Below are 21,613 nucleotides of genomic sequence, written 5' to 3'. Positions count from 1 at the left end.
AAGAGGGGGCATGCAAGCTGGATCTGCTGGTAGATGGGCAGGGAGTAATCCGATCTGCCTTGTTTGTCCCCACCAGGACAACTCAAGGTCATGCAGGCTAATTCTTCTGGGAGACATGTAGGTAACCAACCGGCCACCTTTTCTGACCCCACCAGAGCACTTGAGCAAGTGGTGCCTGTTTTCTCACAGGTGTTTGGAGCAATATGGAAATCTGTGCCCAGGAGAGGGGAGGGGCTGCTCTGCTACTTCCACTACCTCCCCGGAGGTCCAGTCCACCCACCTTCAGCTGTATAGATGCCTGGATCTCTTCCATGTCCTTTTGTGCTGTGTAGGGAACCCTCTGTTGGTCACTAGATGTCTAACTGGTTGTACCTTAGAGGGGAGAGACAAAGAGAGCAACTCACTCCATCATGATGCTATCACCCTGATTCCCTTTTTTTCAGATATAAGAATAAAACAAGAAAATCATGAGATGTTATAGCTCTGGCAAGGATTACTTCTGGCAGCCCTATAGACAGGGATTTAAGGTCCTGCTGGTTCTGGCAGCACCAAAGCTTCATAAAATCAGTTGACAGTTTCTACTATTCTCTGATGTTTTTCCCATTTAATTTTGTTCAGTTGGTTATATGTTTTTAAAACTAAGATCCAACAAGGAAAAGAGATGGGATCTGATTTGTGAGTGGGAGAAAGGGCAATAACATGTTCAGAAGAATGAAAAGAAAAAATTGGTGGTTCCATATATAACTTTCAAGCAGTAGAAATTTATCCAAAAACCAAGATAATAAAAAGAGGCTTTGTGGGCTAGCTCACAAATTAAAAATCAATTTCCGAGGTTCCAAAGTAAATTCTGAGACCTAAGTTATTAATTCTTTCACACTAAAAATATTTTCAGAATGTCAAAGGAAGATATTCTTTAAGAAATTCACTGTGAAGTTTGGAAATAGAAACAGACAAGTTATTTTTTTCAACATGAGGGTATTTTCTTAAGTTATCAGAGAGCTCATTAGAATTTCAAGGACATTTATTTCTAACTTATAACTCAGGTGAACTCAAATTGACAAGGTAAACTGTATCTTGGAAGGGCCTGGGGATGCACTAGGAGCCACGCATAGCAGGGAGGCAGGGCATGATGGCCTGGAGTAGGTGAGGGTGAAAAGATGCAGAAATACACCGAGGTCAAGCTCCAGACGCGCAGCATCAGAGAGGGTCCGAAACAGCAATGGTGACCTGGCCACAGAGCACAGCTAAATTCCTGGAAAGGTGGGAGAGGTGAGGCTGACCTTAGTCTCATAGGAAAGGAGTCTTAGGCAGGGATCCCTTAGTGGTAGGATGCAAGACAATTTCTTGATCATAGAATATCAAACAAACCAAGTTATTGAAATAGGCTTCAAGGCCCCACAGAATATCTAAATTGGGCCCTAGATATTTCCCCAGTCTTGGGGCAGAATTGGTCACTATATCTTGGGTGGATGGATGTTAAATGGAAGCAGAACCAGGACAATAAAAATCTTCCATTCTGGTTGCTGTCTTCTCTACTCCCCTTCTCTGATCTAATACTGATCCAGGGGAACAGGTTTGTACAGCACTTGGATTCATACTGGGGCACACTTATCTATGACAAGGGTAGACATTTCAGTTAGAGAAGTAGTGCATTTTGGCATTTTTCTGGCAAGTTCATAAAGTGTCCACTAATCCAGCACTCTAGCCTCTTTTTTTTTTAATGTGGTTTTTCCCTATGACTGTTGGAAAATATCTGATAATCATCTAATTCATGAAAAGATGCTCATGACTGATAACAGTTTAACTGGCAAGTGACAAAGATTCAACTGCAAAATATAGACCTTGAAGCACAGAGCTTTATCTCCTAACAATAAGCCACTGTAGGGGGATCCTTTTGGCCTGATGGGCATTCTGGTGTACCCAGAAGTCACACAATTATGAAGTTATGGACTATTCCTCCAAACAAATCCTGTCCAAAGAGAGAAAACAAAAAAAAGTTCTACTATGTGATTTGTTTGTTCATTTCTTTTTTAGCTCCTAGTCTGGTCCCCTGACACAAAAAATGTTGTCTAGACTTTTTTTTTAAAGTCTCATAGTGCACATCACTCATTTTCTGCCTCTATTCTTAATTGTGTTCTTGGCATCATTAAACTTGTCTCAATCGATACACAACTACGGAACTTGACACCATCTTCCCCTGAGTGTCTTACAGTTTTACCTCTACTTATTTGTCTGTTTTGGTTTATTTATTTGTTTGTTTGTACTTCTTTTGCCATGTGTTTTGGCCTGTCTTTCTTGGCACCAAGTTTGTTTGCCATTATGATGCTAAAGATGGGGAAAGTGACGGCTGGGGAAAGCAGTGTGGTTTCCCTATTTCCTTCCAAGAGGTAGTGGCAAGATGTCTGTTAGGAAAGAAGTCCTGATGGTAAATAAACCATGACTAATTCCAGGGGTGAAAAATGAGGAAGACATGGTGCCTAACGCCCAGAAGATGCAAGAAAGGAGGTGGAGAGTGTCCCAAAGTCAGCAGCATTCCAGCCAGGGTGACGACTCGAGTAGAGCTGACAACATAGTAGCTCCAATTCCTGAGAGTTTCACCATGCGTAAACATCTAACGTGATGCCTCTAGTATGGAGGATTCAGGGTCTGCAATCAAAGGAATTCCTCACTTTAAAAATTATGTCTGCTAGCCATCCTCAACCTTGATTCTCCTAAAATAAGGGGTTTCTTCTTTTCCAGAAGACAACGCATTTTTTTGGAATGTGTGGGCTACCGTTTTTAGCAGGAACATGGCAGGAATCCATGTTGAAATAAGTTTTCCTCCTACAGTTCTGTGGAAGGGTTTGCGTGTGCCTTTCAAAACATAAAAGATGGAACATCCCTTTAACTGACAAGCAAATCTCTGACAAGCTTTTGATTCTGGGCTTTCAGGAATGAGGCAGCATCTCTGGCAACATTAATCACCTCATCACCCTCATCTCTAGGCCCCTCCCCCAGTGCGTGGTGTGTTTTGCCTTCTTCCGCCCTCTCTGGAACTGTGGAGTTTGTGTCCTAGAAAGAGCTTATGTTTTGAGCCAGATAAAGCTGGAGTTTGAACCCAGCTCCACCACTTAAATAGCTGGATAGCCTTGAAGCACTAACTTATGTCTGAGGGCCTCAGTTTTGGCATCTACAAAATGGGGACACCTAGGCTGGAGATACGAATGTTTAAGATTGCATGCGGATGGTCATTGAAATCTTGCAAGTGGGTAATATCATAGTAGTAGATTGATTGTTTTTGGCTCACCCTATATTCATAGTTTTTGCCCTCTCATGTGACAGCTTTCAAATACAACTTTTAAAATTTTAGTTCCTTAAATTATTCATAACACAATGTGGTGACTGGCTCTCTCACTGTTAACCATGCCACATCAGACCACATCTGGGGTATATTAATTAGTTCAAGACCCTACACTTGATAAAAACTGAGGCACGTCCTCTGCTCTGCCTTGTTCTAGGCGCAAGTCTTCAGTTTCCCTATCTGGGAGAATAATAACACTTTGAACTGTTGCTGTGAAAAGAAAATGACTAATCTACGTGAGAACGCTTAGCATAATGCCTGCCGTGTAATAGGCTCTCAGTCAACGTTGACAGTTCTCATCTCCTGTGTTTGTCTTCATGTAGCTAGAACCTTATCATTATTTTTGGCAAGTACATCTCAGTGTTGACTCACGTTGAGTTTGCTGTCAATTAGATCTCTCATCTCTTTAACACGTGAATTCTATCCCCTCCTATAAAGGAAAAACTCTTTGAGAAGTTGCTGGGACCGAGTTTGAGTATTCCTGTGGCTCTCAGTAGATAACTCCCCAAACCTGCTCCTCCTGTGGTCTCAGTTTCTATTAATGGCATAACCCAGCCTTCCAAGAACGAACACTCAAAGTACACAACATACATATGTAACTATGTATGTAGGATTCTATATACACACAAAATTGTCTGTTGAATTTGAGAGGATGCTACATACTAGATGCTTTATTTTGGTAAAATATATTTTTATCTGATCAAAAGGAAAAAAAAAATTGTGTTAAAAGAGATCACAGCTCCCAAGTGAAGGGAACAAAAGAAAGACAAATAGAGACAGTATCAGAATAGCATCAAAATCAGGAACAAACCAAGAATGCTCCTTTTTTATTTTCAACATTGTTCTGAAAATTCCGACCAAAATATGAAATATAATTATAAACCAAAATAGTGTTAATAAAGAGGAAAAACTCTAGTTGATGATCTTCATATAACTAGAAAACCTAGGAATCAACTAAAAATTATATTAATGAGTATTAAGTAAAATAAGTATATATAAGATAAACATTTTTAAAGTAATGTCATTCCTATATATAATAACATGTTAATGTTACAATTTACTATAATAGAAATATCCATTCTTAATAACAATAAAAACATAAAATAACTGAGAATAACATTCAAGGAAATGTTTTTGGCCTATTTGAGGAGAATTACAAAAAGTTCATAGAGATGTAAAAGATATTTGGGTAAATGGAAATTCATACCATATTCTTGGATGGAAAGATTAAATATTAAGAAGACGTTATTTTTCCTAAAATTAATTTCTGGTTTTAATGAGATTCTGATTTTAAAAAATCCTGATGATCCTGTTTTGTGGAGGAGGGAAGAGACAAGGAGAAGGTCATTGACAAAACGTCTTTAAAATTAATCTGGGTGAATAAACACACAGACAAAAGATTAACGTCCTTATTGTAAAAATAAAGAGCTCTTTTCAAAACAATGAGAAAACACTAAGTATTTTTAGAAAAATGAAGGATAAACAGACAATTATAGAAGAAATATAAATGGTTAATAAACAAATGAAAAATTTCAAACTTTTTTGAAATGATATTTATACTAATCCTTAAAAATGAGATAACATTTTCTACTTCTCAAATTACTGAATATTTTTAAATAATACCATACAGTGCTAGAGGAAAAAAAAACTCTAGAAACTCTGATATCATTGTGATAGGTATATAAATTGATGTACCTCTTTCAGAAGGCAATTTGGTGGTAAGTATCAAAAGCATTAATAATGTTCCCAATAATTCCATTTATAAAATATATATTGAGTAAACAAAACCATGGATGAAGATTTAGGTACAAGACATTCACCTTTTAATGATAATCACCGACACAGAATAGACTACTCTGAAATAGAGCTTTTATTATTGTTAACAATAATTCTGCAAATGAATTAAATGGCCATCATTGAGGATGGCTAATTAATTATGGAATTTCCATAGAGCTGAATATTAGCATTCGTTCCAATTGAATTGTTTGAATGGTTTTTCCGGACATATGAAAGACTCATGGTAAGATGTTGCGATGTTGACTGGGGAAAAAAAGCAGATGGTAAGTGAACATACATGCACAGAAACAAGCCTGAAGCAAAATCACCCCAAATTTTCGTAATTACTTTTAGAAGAGACAAGACTGAGAGAGAGAGAGGGAGAGCGAGAGGAGGAGGAAGATAGTGAGGACAAGAACAAAGTAAGAAGATTTAAGAAATTTAAAAATCATATTAGTAAGGGAGGGTGAATATTCATACCAAATATTAACATGTGTCATAAGGTTACAGTAATTTAAATGCACGTTACTAAAAATAAAACAAATAGCTCACTGAAACAGAATAGATAATTCAGAAATATGGCTTATATTATCTAATAATTTATAATAATTCATTTTTAAGAAGATGACAAATCATAAGAGAAGGGAGGATTATTCAACAGAGAACTGGTAAAGAACCTGGAAATAATTTTTAATACATCATCGCCCCGCAACTTTATACGAAAAAAAAGATGATGCTGAACTTAAAAGTCACATATAAAAATTTTAAACTATAGAAAAATTTCAAGAAAATAAATTCTCAAATTCCCAAGCAGGGGAAGTCAGTTTCTAAGTTTAGTGTAATAACAAAAGAAGTCACAAAGAATAAAATCAATAGCTTTTGCTATAAAACAATTTTAAACTTCAGTAAGCAAAAAAAGAAAAATCCCATAATCAAAATTAAAAAGCAAAATACAAACTAAGCAAAATAAAAATAAATACAATTTTAAAATAGAGAAGAAGCGAGATATAGCTGCAGAGTAGCTGACTTTTAATTTCCACCATTGTCTGCTTCTGTATTTTTAAATAATTCCGGCTCATATCTTCTCCCTTTATCAGGTTCCCTCTGCTCAGAGACATTTTATGATGGCCGTAGGCTTATTATTTTGTAATTATTGGCCAGCTGCAGGCAATTCACATTTCCCCTCTCTGCTCATCCAGAGCCAATTTAGAGATGAGTCAAGTTTGGAGGTCAGCACCAGCCCTGTGCTAGGCTTAAAAAGAGATGAAAACCCAGCTTTCCTCCCCAAGGAGCTTCCCCTAGCTCCCCTAGTGGGCAGACCCAGAAGATTTACAACCCTGGAAAGATGCTCAGGGCTGGTTCCAGGCTCTCTCAGCTATGGATTCTTGTGGGTTTGGCATTTGGCTGCTTTGTCACTTTTCTTACCCAAGGGAGGTTGTTTAGTGGGATGGGGCAATCAAGACACTGCTCTCAGGGACAGATTGATATATTTGGGCTCAGAACCAAGAACTTGTTTCTGTTTGATCAAGAAGCTCAGAGCCACACGTGGTGCTCACCTCTGAGGAGCACTGGGTGAGCTCATCTCCCCCTGACTTTATCACTTCACTACCCACCTGCCCATTCCTCTCCTATCTACTGCCTCAAGATTAAATTAATTTTTGGAATTCAAGGGATTTGGGTAAGCTGCCCGGCATCTTTTGTGCATTGAGGGGAAAGGAGATAGAATGATAGATAGTTCCATAGAGGATACCTGTGTGGGCAGAGCTTTCAACCTGTCTGTGCTTGACAGTCCCTCTCTGGGAAACGTCCTTATCCTCACCTTCAGGATTGCTGTGGGGACTAGATGCTGCAATGGCAAGGTCCACCCTCTAGAAACACATGGGCTATGAAAGCAGAGACTGAGGATGAAGGTGATGACAGAGAGGTTTTCTGACTACAGCTCACACCTTGTAATTAACAAATGTCTTGCCTTTGAGAGATGAGGTTCTTAGAGGGAAAACTGAGCTGTGGGGGCTCATCAAGCAGGCATTTTAATAAAGCCAGACATACACCACTGCCTTTCATGGTGTGGGCTCTCCTCTTTGTGACGGTGGACTTTTCAGGTTGGCTTTGCTCACGGTACACCTAAGGATGAAACTATCTTTCTGCCCATGAGAGCTGCTATGTGGGAGAGACACACGTCCCAACAATTAAGTAGATGTGGCAGCAATGGTGTGGACAGGAAAAGCTGTTCCAGGGCAACTGGACTGCTGGACTCAGCCTGACCCTGTTTCTTCATCTCCTGTTCTGTGTATAAGTTTCCTGAGCACAATTTCCTAATCTTTTTATTTTTATTTCAGACTTCCCTTTCCTTGTGTGCCTTCAATTTTCATTCATTCAAAGGGGAAGTGAACTACTGTTTACTGAGTGTTATATATCTATATCTATAATTATATCCAGCGATCGATATTTATATATAGGTTTATAAAACTATATTAGGTCCTTCACCTACCCTGCTTTGTTTTATCCCCACAACAGCATTGTTAAGTGTCATTGCTAGGCCTGGGTTCACAGACGTGGATGTCGTCATAAAAAGAGGGTAAATAGCTTACTCTAATTCTCAACAATAGAAGTTGGCTGAGTTGATGTACTTTCCCCTTCAACGGAAGTCAACAGAATGAGTAAACTATGGTTTATTCGTATGGTCGGGGCCAGGCCGAGAGGAGCCTGGGTTCTAGGGTTGTGGAGGCTGGGCCTCCACTTGAACTCTCCTCTGACTCCTCTAACCTCCCCTAGCCAGGGACCAAGCTCTTTTTCCAGGTTGCCACTGCAGTTTCTATTTTCTTCGTCTACTTCTGTCCGGACCTTGATGGTCTTGATGAAAAAGGGAAGAGAACAGGGAAGAGGAGGAAAAAGCCCCACTTTCGTAGCATCACCCCCGAGGGCCTACAGCAAATGCCACAAATGCCACTATTAGCAATTGTATTCCTGAGTCAACGAGCCATCCTCAGTTAAGATACAAATGAACCAAAAGGAGTTACTCACTGACTTATTACGTGCTGGCTTATTAAATAGGTCGAGAACACAGGGCAGTGCCCATGCAGTGAATAAAAATAATAGTGATTATAATATTAAGAGCCAACGATGCATATTGAGCACTCTCAATGGAGCAGACACTCATTAAGCACTCTACATGCATTATCTCCTTTAATCCTGAAAAAATATCCTTACTCTCTCCATTCCAGCAACCAGGGAGCTGAGGCTTGGAGACTGAAGCTGTTCCCCAACATCACACAGCTAGGATGCTGGGGGACCAGGACTCTATCTATTGTCTTACTGGGAACCCCCATGAGCTGTCAGGGTGACAGAACCCAGAAGCCACATGCTGGGTTTGGAAGAAGCCCCTGGCAGGAGAGAGGCATCGAAGAGCCAGAGGGAGCTGAAGACAAATGCTGCTGACAACATGTCGAGTAAGAAAAAATTAAGTCCAGGGGACTACATGCAGTGGGATATGCTTTTTAAAAAGCTTCAAAGCACTAAACCTCAACAGTAGGTTGTTTAGGCTTACATATATATGTGATAACAATAATTTAAAAAGCAGGGGAAGAAAACCACTAAATTCCAGGTAGTGGTTCCCTCTGGGGTGGGAAGGAGGCAGGAGACAGGATAGGGAAAGAACACAGGGTAGATGTAAATTATTGTGAATTTTCTAGTCCTTGGATTGATTGATGCGTTTACCACGGGTTCATTATATTATTTAAAAGTGTGTTAAATAAAAGGAAGAAAAAATAGAATGATAAAGCCAGGTATAAAGAGTTTGTTTTGAACCACAATTATGAAAAAGTCTAATTTTGTGCATCCAAGGACCAGATATTTTTTTATAAAGGATAGGGGGAATAATAAATGAACAGCCAAGTACTTATTTTCAAATTTAAGAAATAAAACTGCAAATACAGTTGAAACCCGCCGTAGACCCATCCCCAGTTCTGTCTCCCTTCTTAGTCCCCAGAAGATACCACCTTCCTGATTGTTTTACATTCCCCACTTCTCTCTTTAAAACCTTCTGCACATATATGCACCCACGAGCAAGAGAGAGTGGTTTTTGCCTGATTTAAAACTTTAGAAAAGTGGTGTTACACTAAGCATAATAGCTGACCTCTGGCTTTATTTACTCAGCACTCTGTTAGGGGACCAGGAGCTCCAGTTCCCCCATTTTCTCATCTGTATAGTATTTATTTCACTATATGAAATTTATTTTATTATATGAACATGGCACAATTGTTTACCCATTTTCTTGGTGAAGGAAATTTAGTTGTTTATAATATCTTGCTGCTGCAAACAATGCTGCCATCAACATTCTTATATGAATCTCCCCATGCATGGGTGCAAGAGTTTCTCTAGATAATGCTCGGAGTGGAAACATGGGGGGGGGGGGGGACACATGCACATCTTCAGCTTCACTGGGTAATGCCAAATTGTTTCTCAAAGTGTTTGTGCTGATCAACACCCCCTCCAGCAGTATGTGAAAGTTCCCATTGCTCCACATTCTCGCTGCCACTTGGTAGCATCCACTCTTTTTATTCCTGGCCATTTTGGTGGGTGTGAAGTGTTACCTTGTGGTTTGGTGTTTCTCTCATTATGAAAGAGGTTCAACCTCTTTTCTTCTGTTTATAGCTTCTTCTTGTTTACATGAATGTAGCGTCTTTTGTAAAAGGAGTTTTTGTGTCTTTTGCCATTTTTTTCCTATCGGAAAGTTTGTCTTTTTCTTATAGATGTTCAGGCATTAATTATCTATTTTGCATGCTCTTTTGTTGGTTTTATGTGTAAATATCTTTTCACTGTCTTTTGTATCTTTAGTTGGACAAAAGTTCTTGCCAAATTTATTTATCTTTTCATTTGCAGTTTGGTGTCTCATTGGAGGAATTTTTCCTGACCTTGTGCTAATACATATGTGATCTCTATTGCAACCACTGTGTACATCAGGTTTCCGTATTTGCTGGCTGTTTGCTGTCTCATTGTTCTACTGGTCTATCTCTGTGACCAAACCGCACCATCTTAACCTCTGCAACTTGATAATGGCGTCCACCTAGTTGTTGCCATTGTTGTTGTTATTGTCTTCTTTTCTCCTCCTGCCCCCTCCTCCTCTTCCTTCTCCTCCTGTTCCTCCCTCTCCTCTTCTTTCTTCTTCTGGAATATCTTTGCTATTTTCGGACCATTGTCTATACCCATTTTAGAATCACCTCGTGAATTCTGTGGAAAACCCTGTTCAGATTTTGAGTTCTATCAATTATTGCATGTAGCAATTATGTTGTGAGGAATTCACTTCTTTATGACATGGAATCTTTCCACGACTGAAGACGATATGTCTCTCCCATTTATTTAGAACTGCTTTAATGTCTTTCCATTAAGTTTTATATTTTCTAGATAAAGGTCTTGCACATCTTTTGTTAGATCTATCCGTAGGTTTTTTGGTTTTTGCAAATGGTACCTTTCTAAAAATTCTCCTTTATAACTCTTTATTGCTAGGGTATAGAAATGCTGCATTTTACTCAGCTCCTTTTTAAAGAAGGTAGATTTCCAACCCTTCAGGATCAAGACCTACAGTGGAGGTGTCAACAGGTGCCGAGTAAATGAAATGTTCAGGGCTGACATTCAGAGGTACACAATACCATGGCTGTGCTGGTTACTAAAATATTGAAATATGTCCACAACAGAGCCCCCTGATTTCCCCCGGCACCTGGCCACCCTGGCCTCTCCCCTGGGCAAACCCAAACCTCCCCAAGCTCTAGACACTACTAGTGAGGTTCAACCTCTTTTCTCAGGTTTACAGGGCATTCACGTAGCCTCTTGTACAAAAGGAATTTGTGGCTTTTGCCAATTTTTGTTCTGTTGGAATATTTGTTTTTTTCTTATTAATTTACAGGCATTAATTATATATTTTGGATGCTCCTTTGTCACTTTTACGTATTGTGATATCTTTTCACTCTTTTGTATCTCTGCACGTGGCACAGCACAGGGCCTCAGGCCCTGCCCTACTGAGAAGGCAGGTGTCTGTTCTGATTGCTCCATTCCCATGCCATGGGAATCGTTAAATATTTTGAGTGTTGCTTCTTAGGCTCATGTGCTGGTGCTAACATAAACACCGAGGGTGAAATATTAATCTGAACGGTTTCTCAACTGGGGTACAGAGAGCTCAGGAAAAGATGTCAGCTCTGGAGTTCAAGGAGCGAGTCAGGGCATCTGAGCTGTAATTAAGGAGATTCTAGCCAGCACCCACTTTGATAATCCCCACCCAAATTCCTCAGCTTCATCATACTCCTCCACTCGGAGCGCCCACTCCAAGTTGGGAGGCACTTCAAACGCTGCATGTTTTGGACTGAACACATCATCTTTAAATGCTAACTTTGCTCTCTTCCTGACTCCCCTAATTGGGGGAACAGAGTTTCCAACTGTGTTGTCCCCGATAACAGAAAATTCAGAATCATCTTAGACTCCACCTTACCTTCATCTTCTGTCTTTTATTGCCTATCAAGATCAATCAATTCTATGCCATAAAAAATCTCTTGAAGATGACCTCTTTTCCATCCCTATTACCTCTGTCTCCTAGATTTTTGAATAGCTTCCTAACAGGTCTCTTGGACTCCAGCCTGTTCCGCTCCTCCAGTCCCTCCCCACACTGCTACCCACATTCAAAGTCCCGCCTGGCCCATTGGCCTACTCTGTGTCCTCCCCTGTGGAAAGGAGTGTATGAGCCATCTGCCTGGGCAGGCAGCAGAAGTTTGTCACGGACACTGTGTAAAACGGTGCTAATATAAAGCAGATTGACTTTGAGTTGGTTTTATTATCATGTTTAAACTCCCTACAGACAATGCACCCTTTTTGTCTGCATGTGGCCAACTGTTGCCACCCCCTTTCTCCTTGGCATGACGCTGGAGAGAATATGATCTGCCTCATAGAGCTGCTGTGAAGGTTAAACGATACAATGTTCACTGAGAGCGCAGCCCCCGCCCCTGCACATGGTGAGCACTTGGTGAGCACTTAGTTAATGTCAACTATTATTAATAAGAACAATATTATTGGTTCCTTATCCTCTATATGATTCCTATTTTGGCAAGCAAAACCTTTCACACCTGGCCTCAGTCTCTCCCTTCCCACCTCCTAAACCTGTACTCGACCTAGAGGAAACTGTTGACGCTGGCTTTCCCACACTAAGGTCTTCCATGTTCCCATTGCTTTGCAAATGCCCTTTACTCTGCCTGGAATGTCTTCCCTTCTCTGTGCATTCATCATTTAAGATCCAGCTCACAGCTTGCTTTCTGTGAAGCCTTCCCCAAACTATCCAGACAAAAGCCATGCCTCCTCCCCCTGTGCGCCCATGGCCCTCTACCCAATCTCCTCTTTAAAGACTGCCTGGACTGGAGCTTCTGGAAGGAAGAGTCTGTGTGTGGTCCTCTTTGTGATCAACTCTGTATCCACAGTCGCCAAAACTGGGTCTGCCCCATAATACCGGCTCAATGCTTGTGGGGGTTTTGCTTGTTTTGTTTTATTGGAAGGCATGAACAAATGAATGAATGAATGGGAATGGTTTTGATTCCACCCTAGTCCTAGCGAAAAGTCTGCGTAGTGACAGTTTTGGTCATTTTGTGTAACCTGATATTGGACTCTTCTTTCCATGCGCCAAGAAAAACATTCCCAAATCCTAGAGTACCTGTCTTCTTAAGGAATTGAATTTAGCAACTAAAGGAAAGGCTATTTGAAGGCAGGGAGGGTGATGGCAGGTCAACTCTGTCTTCGCGCTGTCCCTGAGAGGGCGCTGTTCCCAAGTCAAACCTCCAGGGGCCGGGACTGAAATACCAGAGCATTCCCACAGGACTCACCATCCCTCCCTTCCAGGCAGCGGCCCCGGGTCCCCAGCGGGGCGCCTGCCCACAAACATGGCTGCTCCCTGCTCAGCTTCTCCTCGCCGGGGCCGTGGCGCCAGGCCGGCTCTGCCAGTACTCGGGGACTTCCTCCGCGAACCGGCTTCCTGCACGGCTGGCATTTAAACCCGCGCCTAGGGCTGCGGGCTGCGGGCTGCGGCTGCGGATGCTGAGCTGTCCACGGGCTGGGCAGCGCCGCCACCTCCTCTGAGGCGCCAGGCGAGGCAGGAGAGGAGCCGAAGCATCTGTTAACTGCGCCCAGGGCCAAGCAGGACAGGGCTCGGGGAGCTTGGGGACGCCGGCATCGGACCCCGGCATCTGGCAGTTTAATTGCAGGTTTGACTTTAATTTCCAAGATCGCGATCCTTCTGCCCAGCCCAGACATTTTTCCTCCCTCCGGCCTTGGTTGCTGCATGAAGCCCGGGCTGGGCTTGGTCCCAGACGCAGAAGAGCGCATTCCTGGCCCCGCGCCGTCGCCCCAGGGACCCCGGAGCCGCGTGCCCGGGCCATGGTGCGGCTGAGCCCCGCGCTCGGGTGAGGCGGCGGCGCGGCTCGGAGCCCGGCGGGTCGGCCCTGCGGGGCACCTTCCCCCGAGGAGCCTAGGGCGCCCGGACGCGGGGCTCCGCTCCCTGCTGCTGGGGCTGCGCGCCGGGGGCGAGCGGCGGCCGCGATGTTCAGCTGGCTGGGTTCCGACGACCGCCGGAGGAAGGACCCCGAGGTCTTCCAGACAGTGAGCGAGGGGCTCAAGAAACTCTATAAGAGCAAGCTGCTACCCCTGGAAGAGCATTACCGCTTCCACGAGTTTCACTCGCCTGCCCTGGAGGATGCCGATTTCGACAACAAGCCCATGGTCCTGCTGGTGGGCCAATACTCCACTGGGAAGACCACCTTCATCAGGTGAGCCTACCCAGGGCCTGGCAGCCCACCCCTCTGCCCAGCGCTCAGGCTCTCCCCTCACTCCCCTGTTCCATCCTGCCTGGGGACAAACGGGAAGTAGTCAGGGTAGGACTCTGAAGAAATCCTTGTATGCATGTGTCCAAGCTTACCCCATAATTTCATTGCTGGTCCCCTGCCCCATCCTAGCTAGTGCCTCTCCACTGTACTTACCCTTGACTCAGGTGGTCAGTTTGAAGTGTTGAAGTTCATCCCTATTCTCCCCATTTAATGGATGATGAAACTGAGGCCCAGGAGGCACAAGTAAGAAAGCTCCTGGTGGCAAGAGTACCTTATGCTGGTGGGAATGTCTTAAGCTCTCACGTTTTAGGGATATGCCCTTCATGGCCAGGGCCACTTCCCTGGCCTTTTAAAGGGCTCAGTCACCCACTTGGGGGCTTTACAGTTGCAGCTGAGGAGGTGGGCTGGGGCCCCTCTACCCCCCTGCCTGTTAGTGCGGCTTGTCCTTCTTTTATCAGTTTCCTGCTCTGAGCAGAGTTCCTGCATATATCTCTGGGAGACTGGACAGAAGCAGAATGCCTTTTTCCTTTCCCTTGTTTGATCTTAATGGCTTAGTAATAACATTAAAGTCTTTTAGAGATGGAAGGGACATTGGAGGTTGTCTCATACAGTGCCTTGACTTGGCAGGTGAGCTATCTGAGGCACAGAGAGGTTAATGAATTGCCCAGAGGCGTATAACTGGGTAGGAGGCCAGCCTGGGATGCAGGTGCTAGATGCATGGGAGGAGATGCTTGGTTAAATGCCTGAACTTTGAGAGTGAGTCATCCATTGCCTTGGATTACAGAATCTTTGGGCTGGAGGGGTCTGAAGAAGTAAGCTTGTCCACGCTGCCTTCGGAGAGGTTTGAATATTGTCCACCAGAGTGACGAGAAGCCTTCTGATCTCTTGGGGACAGGCTTCTTTCAGTCTATACAACCTTCAAGGCCAGGCTGTGTTCCTTGGCCTCATTTACAGCCATTGCCACGCTGTTGAGGGTGCCTGTGGCCCTCTGTGTGGAGAGTCAGGCTCCTACGGTGTGGCGCTGGGTTCAGTGGCCCCCAGGGTCAATGGTGCTCATCTCCTGCAGACGGTTTCAAAACAGGGGCACTCTTGTTTCCATTCGTTGACTGAGCACCTGCAACATGCAAAGCACCGCGCTTTGTTTGCCAAGGAGAACAGAAAAGTTAAGTTTGGTTACTGATTTTCGAGATACTCATTTTCTCTAAGGCTGAGCTTATAACACAAGCCTATGGCAGCGGAGCATGCACCACACTAATGTGTCATGTCTGAACAGAACACCGGATCGATTTGCCCTCCTAGGGTGGGCAGCCTTGGGCTCAGCAGCTTTGAGAGTCTGGGGGGCTGGGCCATTTGCTTTTGGACATCTTGTATTGTTAGAACCACAAGGGCCCTTAGCCATGAATCTAATCCTTTGCTGCTTAACTTTTCCAAAGGTCAGTATCTCCTTTGAAAATCTGATGAAAGCTGTGGACCTGTCTTTAGAAAAATGTACGTGGATTCCAAATTTATGTGTAATCTCGGGGGTCTGAGGGCCACCTTGGCCCTTAGGGTGAGAATCCCTGATCTAATCCATCTCTCTTGTTTCATTAAACACAATTTACTGCCAAAGGCACTTCAGAGCTGCCTGAGTTCTGTAATAGATTTCCTTTGTAATCCGTGTCCTCCACCTGGCCTGGTTTATGCCCCACGGGAGGCGCAGGCCGTCCGCAGATGGCTTCTGCCCTGGCGCGGCCTTCCCTGGCCTCTGGACACACCTTGGTTATAGCTCTTAGTGCGTTATTTAGAGCCCCTCCTTCCTGTGGTGCCAGCACTTACGAGTGTGCCTTAGCTCCCTTGGGCTTCGCCTGGGGTCTCAGCTACAGGAGGCTCCTAGTAGACGTTTGGGGAATAAGAGGGAAGATGGAGGAAGTCGAGTGTCCCTGGGGGCAGGATCCTCGAGCAGCAGACAGGTTTAAGCGCCTCTTGTCTGAGACAATCTCCTGGCTTTGCCTGAGTCATGCTGGCTGTTTACTGGGTCTAAGAAAGTGGCACAGTCGAGCTGCCATAGATTATTCCTTATCAGAGAGAAACAAGAAGGCCAGGAGAGGCAGATCCCTCCTCTTTCTTATCCTCCAAGTACAAGAGTTCTCCCTCCTCACTCGTGTCAGGAACTGAATTTAGCACAGGCATCAAACGCTGTATCCTCTGAGGGAGGGCCCACCAGCGGGGTGGGAGGGGATGTTGCACAGGGAAGCCCTCCGAAACCAAATTACATAGTTTCCCTCCTTCTCATCAAATCCACTGAATGGTTATTTTTTTTTAAATTGGAAAATGCAGACAAGAATAAATTTGAGGAAGAAGAAAAAGATCACCCATAATCTCACAACTCAGGGGAAGCCATTTTAAATATCATATGTATATTTGTCTTTCCAGTGTTTTTAGCTATTTTATAACACATTTGAGATCATGCCATAGGGTAATTTGGTATGCCGATTTATTTCACTTGTAGCACGAGCATTTCCCATGTGAATTAAAAAATCTTTGTAAGCGTGATTTTTAAGAGCCGCATGATATTTCGCTGTATATATATATGCAATTATTCATTTAACCAGGCTGCTTCTCTTGAATGTTTTAGGTTGCTTCTCATCTTTTTGCTATGGTAGAATCACTCTGAACATCTCTGCACTTATTTCTCCACATCTTGGACTGTTTTCTCAGAGAGTCTCAGAAGTGAAAACACTAGGCCAAAGGTTGTGCAGAGGTTTTTTTATTTCTTTTTACTTTTGGCAAGAAGAGGCATATTTCTGTGTTGCTTTCCAAGAGGGTAAGTGGGTACAATGCCCCGCCCCAAAGCAGAGAGGGCTCCTCTGGGGTACTGAGTGCCCGGGGCCTAGCTCTCGGCCTGTCTTAGCCTCTCCACCCCCTCCCATCCCTGCTCCTTGCCTTGAATGCAGTAGTTCTTGTTTCCATCCCTGGCCCCAACCAGGGAGGGACCTCTCCCTCGAGGACAAAGACTTGTCTCTTCATCCCCGGCCCCTTGGCCTTTTGCCTCCTGAGTGCCCATCCACTTTCACTCCTATGCACTTGCCACAGTGTCTATTTCTTGTCTCAGGAAGAACACACAGAAAAGGACATTATTCTAATGACTAATTAATGTGCTCTGATCTCTGCCTGAAATAACTTCCCTGGCCTAAGGCCCGGCACCCAGAATAATAACATAAATAATCAATTGGCCTGGTGGCTGCTCCCTCCAACACAGGCTGCCTCTTTGGAGTACAGTAGCTCTGTGTCCCTCTGGCCCTGGCAGCTTTTCCTCCTGCCTCTGCTGTTTGTCTCCCCTCGCCCTTCCTTGGCTGGCGTGCAGCCTCGGATCTCTCCTCCCTTGCAGCATTTGGCTCCCTGGTCACAGAGGTGAATAGCTGGCTGCTGAGGGGCAGAAGAAGGCCCAGTGCTCTCACGGCCTGTAAGGGAGGCCTCACTGATAGAGCTGGAGCAGGAGACCAGGGGGATTGAGTTTGGGGCCTGGGGCTGCCACAGCTAAGCTGCCTGGCTCTCCACAGGGAGGTCTGGTCTGGTCTGGAGGGTCATGCGGCCCTTCTATAGCATAACTCGTACCCTAAAATGTGAGCACATGACGGGGCTGCTGCAGTGGGAGGGGGCTACTCAGCTGGCCCTTTCAACCTGACCTCCCTCGCTTCTTCGGGGGGCTGTTTGCATCTTCCCCAAAACGTGACTCAGCATTGCCTGTGGTTGCACCATCTCTCATCACCACCCTGCCACCCCCACTGCCCTGGCCTCACCCCAGGCATTACAGCATCCCTGACCCGGGAGGGATGATCTCTGGAAAGCTGAAGGGCTAGAGAAAGGGGCCGCCATTCCAGGTAGACCCACTGGCCTCTGCAGAGTCTATCCTGCTAGCCACAATCCCTGCAACACTCGTTCCTGTCTCCCCTCTGAGCTCAGCACTCACCCTTTTCCTGTCAGGGCTCTGATCTGCTGGTCCCTAAGTGGGGCTGGGTGAGAATCTGCCTTTCTCTTACCAGGCCTGAGTGTTACTCAAGGGAGCAGATGGCCCTAGGCCAGAGGAACAGGGTCCGCCTGCCTCAGGGCCTGCTTAAGATCTGCCTTGAAAGTCAGGTGTCTAGAGGTCATGAGGAGAAGCATTTGCTGCGAGAGGAAGGACCTCTGGAGAAAGGGCTCCATCCTGTTTCCATTGACAGTGGGACAAGGCCGTGGATAAAACATGGCCAGCTCAGCAGAATCCAGGCTCCACCAGGTACCAGCCAAGAGACCTTGTTAGGAAGGTCTGACCTCTCTGAACCTCAGTTTCCTCATCTCTAAGATGTGAATAGCAACAACTTCCTCAGAGGGTTACTCTCAGGATTAGGAGGGGAAAGAACCAGTGCAGCTCCAGGTATGTTCCAGCCTCCGCACCTGGGGCTTTAGCAGTCCCTCTCCTGTTTCTAGTGGGTTCCCTAACATGAAGCTTAGAGGCTGGCCTCAGAAGGGTGGGGGAAGCCCTTGCCCAGCACTGCCCACAGTTGGGGGAGGGGTGTCAGGATGCAGGCGGAGGGGAGTTGTGTGCAGAGAGGGAGATCTTGCCTCTGAACCTCTGAGGGCTGGAGGAGGAGCATGAAGCGGAACTCTGTGGGCACTGCTGGGCAATGGACTGGGCAGGCCAGCCTGGCACAAGGTGGGGTCAGGCAAGGGGAGGCTAGCTTGGGGTCTGACATTCTGGCCACTGGTCTCCTTTGTGCTGGGGTCACTTCACCCTGTGATGGAGGCTACCGTGCAGCAGGGACAGTGGTGGCTGCTCCAGGGAGCACGAAGCTGACTCAGACCATCTACTGCCTCACCTGTGTCTGTGGGACACTTCATGGGCTCCCTAAAACCCCATGGGGCTGACAGGGCAAGTATTATTGTTTGGATCTGTTTTAAAACTGAAGTGCCCAAGGCTTAGAGAGACCAAAGATTCAGAAAAATAACGTGAAGACCTATGATACAAGGCAGAATGGGCTGTGTGCTTTAGAGTCTGCCTAAGGATGTGCAGACTAAGAACTCTGCAATTTCAGGGAAGACAGTAAGCGTGTCAGGTTTGGGGTGAGTTGGGAATGAATCAGTTACGGCTTCACGGAGGAGGCATTGGGACTGGATTCGGAGATGACGGAGAAGTGTGCTGAGTACTTACAGGCAACAATGAGGTGTTCATTCTCTCTAATTATTGTTTCTGCCAATATGAGCACATGTCTGGTGTAGCCTTTGCTCTTCCCAAACTCATATATATCATTTCAAAACCTTCATTCTATCCCTCTGCACTAGTTAAAAACTAAGCATTATCCCCATTTTATAAACCAGGGAAATGGAGGAAGTGGACTGTTGGGTGACATATCCAACATCCCAGCTGTGATGGAGCAGCTACTCAGGAAGATGCGTTCCCCGACTGAGCCAAGGCAGAGGGCCCCACCCGAAGCCTCTGGCAGCACTGTTTTGGAGCTCGGCTCCTCTCTTCCCTGCCGTGGATGCTCTTCCAGCAGCAGCCTGAGGTCTGGGCCCGCTGTTGCAGAAAAGAGTATGTTGGAGGCAGACTGAGTTAAGATTCTTGGCTCCATGCCTTACCCTGAGTGCTTAGGTCACCAGTAAAGCTGGCCACATGCTTAGATTGCCAGGCAAGCAGGACACAAAAAAATGAGGAAAATGTTATGAAACAATTTACTTAAGAAAAATATACAAAAAGTAGTTCTCGTGGGAAAAATCAGAATTGCGTTGGCCTTCTTTATACCTATTTTATGGTTTAGCATTTGTTGATTTTGCATTGGATGGCAAGGGAGGGGGTGGGCACCAACATCTTTTCAGCTCTTACGGCCTCTAGATATTTTCCTTTGGCCCTGAACTTGGGCAACCTATATCTCAATTTACTCCACTGCAAAGTAGAAATAATGCTGCCATCCCACAGTGCTTGTAGGGCCGATTCAGTGGAATATTTTGGGTAAAGTTCCCAGAATAGCACCTGCCACCCAACGGGCGCTCAGCCCTTCTTATTCTCACATGTCCCCATCTCAGCCAGTCTCACCCAGGCTTGAATGAACTTTTCTGTTTGTGCTGCTGTGGAAACGTTTTTGCCAGGCAACAGAGGCAATCTGTATCACTTCCCACAGAGACGCCGCGATGAGATCCCTCAAAAAGGTTGTCCTTTCTGGACACAGTGGTGGCTTTGTGAAGGGGCACTCAGTGCTGCAAGCCATACCCAACTGTCTCTGAGAATTTACCCAGCCTCATTCTCTACTTGGTCTGACTGTGTCTCCAGACTTGCTAGTGGCTTCGCTAGACTCTGTGTTTCTGTAGACCCGTGTGTGGTCAGCAAGTTTTGGGTCACGTGGCTTTAGCCAAGAGGGCAGGACAGCAGCCCAGCCTCCAGGCCCTTGCTTGGCCGCTTCAGACTGTGGCTCCAGAACATCCCAGGAAGTGGCCCCTGTTATGCTGGGAAGTGGCACCCTTTGTTCATCTGCTGGTACACCGCATCTCGGGGCTGGAATCTGAGATGCCTGTGTCAGGAAGATACTTCATCACTGCCATTTGGCCTATTCAGGCTGAGCATTCTTGAGGCTGCCTCAGAATTGTTTCTTTCCACTCCTCTCTATGTCAGCTGTCCCTCAAGCCTTTGATGATATCTATCACCCTCCTCCTGCCTCAGAATTCACACTTGCTACACCCCCTGTGGGGCCCTCTTAGGGCCTCTCAAGCAAATGGGCATTGGGGCAGGTGCTCCCGCACACAAGCAAGAAAGGATGTGGTTTCCCTGGCACAGTGTTGATTCTCATAAAATGTTGCTTCCCAGAGGAATCTGACCCTTCTATTTTTAAGTCTCGAGAATGTCCATTTAGAGCCAGTAGGCCTGGGGCCTGCCCTGGTCACCTGATAGCAACAGCTCTTGCATGCCACATGCCACTCATTGAGGTCGAGCTGCGAACCCCAAGAGAGGAAGTTTATGGAGATGAGTACATTCCTGGGTTTGTGGGCCCCAGAGCCCAACCTTTTCCCAAGACCTGGCCCCTGACCAGCCTCCTGCCAAACCATATTCGTTTGTGGCCTTCTTGTCTCACTTCTTGTTCTAGTCCCATGTGGGGCTCAGCCTTTGTGCATTTCCTGGCCAAGGGGAGATCTAAGGCAGGAAAGGAGGCAGTGACTACAGTGGTTTGGAGCCTGAATTCTCAAATCCAAGTGCCGGGTTCAAATCCAAGCTCTGCCGTTTACTGATTGTGTAACCCAGGACACATTGTTTACCTTTGTCTCCTCCTCTTTAAAATGGGATGGTAATCCAGGCGCCAGGTACAGGTGTAAGTGCTTACAGCCTGTAACTAATTTAACTCTCAGCATACCCTGGGAGGTGTGATAGTAGGCTGATTTGGTGGTAAGGATGATAGGACTCACATCAGAGTAGGTGTGATGATGAAATGAGATAATCCACGGAGAGTCTAGAACAGTGCCTGGCACATGGCAGGTGCTTAATAAATCGGAGCGCTTATCTCCCACATTGTAGAGAGAGATACTGAGGTCTGCTGAGGTCAGGTACCTTCTGTCGGGCACATCCCTCATGATTAGAGAAACGGGTCTGCTAGCCCCAGGCCCTGAGACCCCTGCCTCTCCCGGAAGTGCTGAGAAAGCAGGA

General features: G+C 45.4%; 1 protein-coding gene across 1 annotated transcript in view; it reads left to right on the top strand.

Annotated features, from left to right (window-relative positions):
* The first annotated feature begins 12,997 nt into the window (after positions 1–12,997).
* Positions 12,998–21,613, top strand: part of EHD3 (EH domain containing 3) — a 29,286-nt gene continuing 20,670 nt past the window's right edge. Inside the window, exon 1 of the mRNA XM_046663511.1 lies at positions 12,998–13,911. Within this exon, the coding sequence (XP_046519467.1) occupies positions 13,685–13,911 (227 nt within the window). The 5' untranslated portion in view covers positions 12,998–13,684. The remainder of the gene's footprint in view (positions 13,912–21,613) is intronic.

The sequence above is a fragment of the Equus quagga genome, chromosome 5, assembly GCF_021613505.1.
Source record: "Equus quagga isolate Etosha38 chromosome 5, UCLA_HA_Equagga_1.0, whole genome shotgun sequence".
NCBI classification, from domain to species: Eukaryota; Metazoa; Chordata; class Mammalia; order Perissodactyla; family Equidae; genus Equus; species Equus quagga.
This window is presented reverse-complemented; position numbering and strand designations above follow the sequence as displayed.